The 9651-nt window shown below is 40.8% G+C and overlaps 1 protein-coding gene across 1 annotated transcript; it reads left to right on the top strand.

Annotated features, from left to right (window-relative positions):
* The first annotated feature begins 375 nt into the window (after positions 1–375).
* On the top strand, positions 376–6082 carry LOC148010801 (uncharacterized). The gene is made up of 4 exons (XM_087671845.1): positions 376–710; positions 1286–2106; positions 4426–5034; positions 5633–6082. Exons 1-4 carry the CDS (start codon positions 383–385, stop codon positions 5714–5716), a joined length of 1842 nt encoding a protein of 613 aa, XP_087527971.1. The 5' UTR covers positions 376–382; the 3' UTR covers positions 5717–6082.
* Positions 6083–9651: the final 3569 nt, after the last annotated feature.

Below are 9651 nucleotides of genomic sequence, written 5' to 3'. Positions count from 1 at the left end.
CACCATTGACGGATGTGTGTACGCTGTAGAGACAGAGAGAGAGAGAGAGAGAGAGCGAGCGAGCCTTCACCTGCACCACCCACGGGCCACTTGCCTCTCGCTATTGTACTACATCCAATAACAGCTCATGACTTCCTGCGCAGCTGCACATGAGCTGAACTTACGTCTCCCGAGTCCCTATCCCTATTTTACTAGTACATCAAATTATATTTTTCGGGAGAGACCAGTGAAAAGCCGGTGCGCCTTCAATTATTAAGACTCCATGGATGGGCCCTTCAATCAATGCTCTTTGCATAGAATGCTTTTCCACGCCAATTTGCCATATACTTTTGAATATCACTACGTCGAGACTCGTCTATATATAGTGTTATCCATATATTCGATGAAGTATTTGCAGAGAGCCTTCCTCATTGGTGGCCTCTTGAATCCATCCATCTCCACACACACACACACTCTCTCTCTCTCTCTCTCAAGCATACCGTCCAATTTCTCCATTAGAGCTGGTATGGGTGAGCAGCTAAATATTATAACTCCTGAGCATCATCATGGTCATCAAATCGATCATCATTTAATGCATCATTCAGGCCCCGATTTGTCCATGAATCTTGGCTCCAATAGCTGCGGCTCTGGCTGGTCTGACGATGATCTCGATCTCATGGGCAACATTGCAGCCGCCATGGAATCGGCGCTCTTCACCAAGATTCCTTCAGGTGCAGATTTCGATACTGAACTTCTAATTTGGGGCAATTACATAGAAATTAAGAAATACAGAGTTGAGAACACCTGAGTATACAAATTGAAACACACACATGATTATATAAATTAAGCACACATTTTGAGCATTTTAGTTAAGTGGATATAAGCCTGAATAGGGTTTTTCTAAGAATCAGCATCAAGGGCAAGTGGCAACTGCAGCAACCTTTCATAGACATTGGAAATGCAGAATAAAATAGATATGATTATGATTTAGGTAAAGTTATAAGTTGGGGCAATTAGACTAATGCTCCATAGAAATTGGGAAATGCAGAATTGAATACCATGATTATACAAATTGAACGCAAATGAGTATACAAATTGAACACACAAATTGAGCATTTTAGTCAGTCGATATGAGCTTGATTAAGGGTTTTATATGGATCAGCAATAAGGGTAACTGCAGCAATCTTCCATAGACAATGGGAATTCAGATATTATATCATATTGTTTAGAAATTCTAATTATCGATATAAGCCTGATTGTGGTTTTTCGCATGATCGATTCGTGATTATTGCCAAATGTGGTGCAGATGTGGGCCAATATTGCGACGCTGACCACAACTATGATCAACAGATGGGTGATTATCTCAATGCGGATGATCGATATGACGCCATGGATGATCATGTTGAGCTGATTAATGGCGCAGCTGATGCGATTATCAATGGTGAGGATCACTATCATAATGACACGTTCAATAGAGGCAACAGGACGATTGACGATCACCTTGATGATGATACTAAGCAATATGATAATGAGAGTCATAATGTGGGCGACCTATTGGCATTTGCGCGCGCCTGCCTCTCGACCTCCTCTACTAATCTGATCACAAATCCCGCTAATTACTCCAGTAATCAGGCGGCTGCAGCAGCTAATCCTGTCGTTAGTCACGTGGCTAATCAGGACCGGATGCATACCAATAAAAAGAAGAAGCCGAGCACTGGGTCCGCCATTACCAGCAGCCCATCCACAACTGCAGGCTACAAACTCTCGGATTTTCTCGGGGCGAGCCGCCGGATCTTCAAGCCTATCATCCGTAATAATGGTTACAGTAACCATAATCCTGCCATTAATAACAGATTCAATCTCCCTTCTTCTCAGTCGTCTTCTAACTTGCTAATGGCGACGTCGTCCAGCAGTGCCCTTAAGCGCAGTGCGTCTATGATGACCATGAATCATGGCTATAATGGCAGTACTCGTAACAGTAGTGATGTGGATCATGATCAAGCAGCTGCTGCTGATGATCTGCTCCTGCAGTACACGACGCATGTAGTGTCTGAGAGCGTGCGCCGCAAGCAAATGACTCGCTTGTTCCATACTCTTCGTTCCTTGCTTCCGACCAAAACCCCTCAGGTACCCACCTACCCCTCCCTCGCTGCTTCTCTCTCTCTCTTCCAATTATAGAGAAAACTAATGAAAATATCTATTTTTCCTACATAAGAAAATGTTAAACTTCTTAAGATACGTAACCCTTTTTTTGCATTTATCTTCCAATTAAAGTAAACATGGCATTTCTTATGACATCCCCACCTTTAACTCCAAACCATATAATATGTTTTGTAACGTATTTATATAATCAAAAGATGAACTGAGATAAAACTAAAACCCTTCTCTTCATAAGGTGCTTGAAGCATCTTTCAAGGTTGATTATCAAGATGATCACATACACTAGATGTAAAAAGTATGCATGCCTGGATGCTTACATGCTAACCATTTTCCATTGCAAAGCATTGATCTCAAGGAAGACCTTGATTCATTGTTGCCATAAATGGTCTCATGCCATAACCTAGCACAAGTGCTATGTTATCTCGCCTCAAGTATAGATATTGAGGCTTCGAGGAGTACATTCATTGTTGCCACCAATGCCCTTGGGCCATAGCTTGGCACAAGTAGTGCATGTGAACTCCTCAATATGACAATATAAGCTCCACCCTCAATATATTTAGAAGCATAAGAAAGAGTAAGACAATGTTTTTTTTAATAACAAGGCACCAAAATGGAAAAATGATTGAAAAATCCACAACAAGCAAATCTTATAGTAATTGGTATTCCTACCATTTATAGGTTCACATTATCACCTTCACTTTCATTGACTTGGTTAAACTTTAGTGAGTTTACACATTGCCTTTAAAATGGTTACTCATCCATTTGATATTCTTGGCTCAAGAGGGAGTTATTGTGAGTCTTTCATTTACTACTATTGCCAAATACCCTACATGTAAAAGTACTTCTATTTTGTTTCATTACCAAGGCAAAAAACCTACATAATAAATAAAGGTCATCATAAGGACATACAATCAATTTCTATTCTCGAGCCCTTGGTCTAGTGAATAGTGAAAAATGTATTGTTGTATGCCCAAATCTCTCTTTTTCAGTACTATGTGTGAAAAAGGATAGGGATAGAGACATATATTCACATCCTAGTCCTAGTTATATTATAGGAGGAGTACTCCGTTCACGAATTGAAAAAGTGAGAAATTCACCATAAATTAACGAATATGTCCTTCGCACCATCCAACTCATGCTTTTTGTCATGTAGTATAGTGACATAGACAATAATGAAACTTGGTGAACAACCAAAAAAAAGGAGAAGTGCTTAAGCTACCTTCTTATGACCCTTGTGAATGTTAACTAGTGACAGCCTTTAATTTTTTATGAAAATTGTACATATTGCTAGTGGCATTGAATGACTCTTGATGTACTCATGACTACTAGAAGTAATGATCACTAGAGGATTGTACTTACAACCATTAATATCAATAAAAAGTAGAGTCCAACTTTAGGTCGAATTATATTTTTTGGGGGTTTTCTTAATTATGGGGATAACTTTTTCAGCTCGAAAATTCCAAAAATCGTCTATATATGCATGGCATTTGATATTTTGTCTAGAATTTCACCCGAAACCTATTTACCCACTCTTGGTTTACTTGTAGCTACTATTATAAGGGATGTCTATACAAGCATTCTCCTTACAACCAATAAAGATTACCAAGCCTTAAATGTACTTGTAGCTACTACGATTAATGTGCATGATCATATTTACCAAGCCTTGATGTACTTATGGCTAGTTAATATAATGATGTGATCATATTTACAAGTCTTGATGTATTTATAGATATCGTATTTACAAGTCTTGATGTACTTGTGCCTATCACAAGAAGTGTCTTTGCAATGATATTTGCCAAGATTTGACATACTTATAGCTACCCAAAAATAATAATGTGATTACTTTTGTGGATGCTTGTCTTTGATGATGATATTGACAACAACCAAAGATCAACACATATAATTCTAGCTAACATAATTTGCTGACTCTATGGCAGTACACAACAAAAAACAATGTCATGTTGGTAATTGGTAATGTTGTTGTTGATGTGAATGCTTTTGGTAGTCTTAGGGGAGTTTAGTACCACAAACATTACCAAGAGCATCTTTGATGTTGTTTGTTGTAAAAATTGATGTTCTTGTTAGTGCTAGGGGTACAAGTTTTTATTGTGCAAGATAGATAAAAATACATGTGTATGGCGATAAGGTGGTACCGTTGCTTCTAGTAGTTTGAGTGTGGGTTGAGTATAATTATAGGTACGTGAGTTGAAACCCTAGGTTTTGTTCCCCAAGTGGAACAAATCAGTAGACGTCTAAAAATACGTGTGCATGTGGTGGTGGCTGCAGCATGATCGGTGCACAATCATTGATGAGACTCGCAACTACATTCAAACCTTAGAGAGGGAGCTCAAAGGGTTGCAAAAGAAGCTGTTTGTACTAGAGACAGTAGAGCGGCTACTGCAATCATCAGCGTCAACAGCAAGAAAGGCATGCACCAAGGGCGACAAGCTGCAGCTCACTCAGGCAGATGGATCAAAAGATGATAACAAACATGATAATCATGATCATAATAATCATGCGTCAAGTGTGAATAGAGTAAAACCAAGGAAGACGGCCGAGGATATGATGAGTGATAATGAAGAGCTGATGAAGGAGTTGGAGCAAGAGGCGCCTTATATCCAAGTGCTGGGTAATTATGATGGCGATAATGTGATCAGCGGTGAGGCTGATCAGATCAAAGCTGAGGACCCATCATCATCATCATCGCCACCATCAACACTACGGGCATCAAAACTATCACCGCCATCATCAGTTTCTATCAGCATCGGCTGCCATGAGAGGAAGCGGGGCCTCTTCCCTACCATCCTTCACCTCGTGGAGCAACACAACCTTGAGGTGATCAGCGCTAGTCAGTCCCACAACAATGACATTGTCTTATACGCAATCTATGCCAAGGTAATTTCATGTGTACATCGCACTCATATTTTCATACTCGATATATGTTGTAGGCCATATCCATTCCGGATTACATGCATTTGCATTCCACACACTCATAACATGGGTTTAATGCACTCCCATTCAGTTGATCTACTCTTCCTTACACGTTGTAGGCCATATCAATTCCGGATTACATGCATTCCACACTCATGGCAACATGTATGTAACGCATTCCCATTGAGTCGATCCACTAGTGCTTGATTACATATAGTTTCCATCCATACAAATAGCATACTCACACTCCCCCTCAACTTAATCAATTTACCCCACATTATAAAACATAGTACATCCATTCAAATCAATCTATTGCACATTAGGATAACTTCACCTCCTTGTTCTCCTTTTTGGCATATGAGAGATTACTCACCTAAATTACTTAGCTCTCATATGTCTCATATCTTTATGTTGGCATAATATTATGAGTGGGGGCTTGGCGACCATTGATCTTATATTATGTATTCATGCCCTATACAAACACTTGGAACATTCATTCTTGAATCTTTTGATCTTGTAATATGTTGTCATCCTTGTACTAACACTTGGAACAAACATGTAGGTGCGGCAACCTTGTACGTTTGTGATAGATCCCAATGGATTGAAGGCAGAGTTGTATGCCCATGCTATGGTATTCATGTTGTAGAATCAATAGAAACACCTTCATCTTGTAGAAACAATATGAACATCTCTTGTCGTTAAGATGCACTTCTCATTCTACCCACAATGTTTGCAAGGTGCAATGTCATTTAAGGCATGATCTTTGTCTTGGATGATTCAAAATAAATTGCTACATTAGTAATTGTTGTATCTATTGCCTTGGTTTGAGGATACTCTTTTGGGTTCTTCCAAGACATGATCTTTGTCTTAGATTATTTGAAAATTTTGCTACCTCTAGTAATTGTTGTATCTATTGCCTTCATTTGAGAATACTCTTTTAGGCTTTTCCATGTAAACACACCTTTTATTTGAAAGCCTACTCTTAAATGTTGCAAGTTTTCCCACCATAAATTTGAAACTGGTAAGGTCCATTGTGCATAATGTTAGCTTTTTGTGTTTTTATAAAGAAGGTTGTCAAACTTAATGATTTCATTATTCACTTTCTTTACTATTATACAAAATGAACAACTACATGTGAAAATGGTATGTGAAATCAACTTATTGTATAGACTGTGTAAGATGTGTAACTAGTTTTTTCAAGAAGAGGGAGTAGATTTTAGACATGACTAAATGCTTTATAACCACAATGTCGAACAACAAATACAATGGTGGAAGCATCATTAGGTAGTCCTAATATAGTGTTTGTCGACTCATTTATTTTGATTAGCTATCTTGTTTTTACTAGAAAAAATATAAGATACATTATTTTGATATGTTTACAACATCAAATATGGGGTTGGAATAGTCAATAGTGAGTGTGTCTGTAAGCCTTAAGAAAAAGTTTGCAAGCTTCCTTAAAGATATGAGCCAAACACCTGCTAATGTATCTTGAAATTCTTGAATTGACCTCTTCCTTGTGCTATTCCATAAGGATTTTCACATGCATGCCACAAGTCCTTTTTAAGATTAGTAAACCAATAAATAGCAACCTAAAGATCTAAAACTAGCACCATAACGAGCAATCTTGAAGCTATAGCTAGATAATCATTTTTCTTTCTTAACCCAGGACAATACCATAAGCTAATTAGTCTTTTGCTCATTCAAATAACTAAGCTTGAGAGAGTTCTTTGATCACCTGTAATCTATTGAGTCCCTTTCAACTACCATAGTTTTGGAGGAAAGTGAGTGCAACAATAAGCCCTCTTCAATAGGGGCATCCTTGTAATAGCTTTACTTTAGAGTCTCCTAAAATCAAAATTTCACTACAAGATATAGACCTTATAGCGACGTTTAAAGCGACGAAAATACAAACAACAAAATTTGCCCCCGTCGTCGCAAAAAGCGTCGTTATTGACGACGCCATGGAATCGTCGCTATTTGCGTCGCTATATGCGTCGCTATTTGCGTCGCTATATGCGTCGCAAATGCGACGCATATAGCGACGGTTACAGAGAATTTGCGACGCTGATAGCGACGACAATAGCGACGCCTGCAGTAAATTTGCGACGCAAATAGCGACGGTAACAGAGGAAAAAAAAATTTTGTGGCAGGGCAGCAAGCTGCCCTGCCACATATAGCACTGTGTGCTGTATGAGAGCCATACAAAATAGTTTCTGCACTGCTGCATACAAAGCGTTTGCAAACAAAAAGAATCTATACTGAAATCATAAAACTGATAGATGAAATAAATACATGATATCGCATAAAATGCGATTGGTACAATCATAAAACAATATCACTAATACATAGAAAATGTCTACATAGATCGGGCGACTAAAAACTAAAGGTATGTGAGCGCTAAGGATCCGAGGGCGAGCTACAAATCGTCGTCCCCCGAAAGCTCGTCCCTCTGCAAAGGAGCATCAAACGGATTCTGCAGAAAAAGAAACAATATATCAATCCACCATACAATAATGCATTCAAATATCTCATGGTAACTACGGACATGAAAGATGAGAGACTTACTGGGCCGCCGCGTCTGTACAATCGGTCGATCAATGATCTGAGACCGTGCCTCTCTGCATATTGAGTCTCAAGGCCTTGCGGATCACGATTTGTAATGGAGTGCTGCAAAGAAAACAAAATGCTAACTGTTAGAAATATGATTGTCAGTACAAATAATATCTCAAAAAAACAAATAAGCAAAACAAAAGAGAAACTTACAAAGTCCTCCAAATATGTCCTGTGGCCGCCACTCCCAAGATGATGTACCGATCCGGCCTCGATTCGTGCCCTCGCCGCCTCCCGCTGCTGACTCCAACGTCCTGGCGAATTTGTAGCCTCCTCCCTCAGTCGGCGCCAGTCCTCTACATCTAACCACTCGGGCTTTGGAGCCCCACTCTTGATTGCCTTGCGTGCGTCGGATCGTCTATGTGACATGTATGCACGCATGCAATCCATCATCCAGCCCGTAGAGAATCTATCCACTGCGGCTGGCACCGGGAACTCCTCATGCAAGGATGCTACTATGTACTCCTTGCTCCCCTCCGGTATGTTCCTCCAATGATCCAGGACGTTGTGCCGAAAAACTTGTTGGCACAACTCCCTCATGCGAGCTATCACCCTCCTCCCCTCATCATTCATGATGATAGCTCCTGACCTGCCATCCACTAGGTATCCATAATCCCTAGGAGTGTGCCTCGTATGGGCCCTCTCCCATCTCCGTCCACGCTCCTGGGCATATCCAGGAGACCCCTGAACATCCGGTGTACCGACGGGGGTACCCTCTCCCGGAGTGCCACTGAAAGGGGTGCCACCAGAGGGGGTGCCACCAAAAGGAGTGCCACCAGAGGGGGTGCCACCAAAAGGAGTGCCACCAAAAGGCGTGACATCTGCCGACGGCTGCGCAAAAGCCGGAGTAACTGGAGTGGACGTCCCCACAGGTGTGACAAATCCTGGAGGTGACCGAGCTCTAGCTGAACGACGAGACGGAGACACCGCGTCCGTGTCTCCACAGCAGCACCCCCCTGATCCTCCTGCAGTCGCAGTCCCTCCCTCTGGCCCAAGTCGCGAGCGTCGAGATCGTCTGCTCGAAGCTGAAGCATCTGATCGCACTGAAGCTGATCTAGCAGAGCGCCCTGACGAAGAACGAGACAGCTCCTGATCTGCTATCTCTCTGAATCTCGCGAGCTGATCTGGAGACATACATGCCATCATCTCCTGAAACTCCTCATCGCTCATCCCTCGACTCATCCTGAAAATAAAGATACCTGCAGAGATAAAAAATAATGTTAGAATAATCAATTGAAACTATACAAAGCGCATTAATATAAATCATTTTTGAAAAATCCATCTTAAAATGCATATCTTATCTACCTTTATGGAAGATCTAAACAACGAATTGAGTAATACAATTCTCCAAGAATGAAGTATTCTATGGTCCCATGTTAATCTCCTGACATAACTCTGCATACACTGGAAGGTCGATAGACATGTCACCACAAAAGAACGAGTCTGCCTCGTTCTCAAAAAATTCTACGACTTCTGTATTTCCATCATTGTTAGCCGATGCGGGCTCCAAGCTTGCGGTGGCCTCCACCCCTTGTAATTTCGATCCCTCTATTTGCATATATTCTTCATCTATGCCTGGAACATCGCTTTGATCGTATACTCTCGCACCTCTAGGAGTTGAAGGTATAACATACCACCATCGAGGTTGTCGGGGATTTGGATAGAAGATTACCTGTTCACAAACACTTACAAACCGTCTTCAAATCATTGTGACATAAAGCATGTCGTATTACAATTAGCAAGCAAATGACTAGAAGATTACCTATTCACAATGTGCCGGCAACACAAAGGTGTCGCGCAAATCCATCCATTTTTTTTCGGAATCTATTTCGAGAAATCCAGATGGACCTCGTCGAACCGTTGCGCCAGCTCCTCCAAGTACCACTTTGAACCACTGCACATCGAATATTATCATGGAGAAGCTACGGTAATCCACCGTAATAATACTTTGCAAATTCCCAAAATACTCCA

The sequence above is a fragment of the Lygodium microphyllum genome, chromosome 29 (assembly GCF_053477565.2).
Source record: "Lygodium microphyllum isolate KBCC chromosome 29, Lygodium_microphyllum_v1.1.10, whole genome shotgun sequence".
NCBI classification, from domain to species: Eukaryota; Viridiplantae; Streptophyta; class Polypodiopsida; order Schizaeales; family Lygodiaceae; genus Lygodium; species Lygodium microphyllum.
Note: the sequence above shows the minus strand (reverse complement) of the source record. Positions and strands in the feature narration are given on the sequence as shown.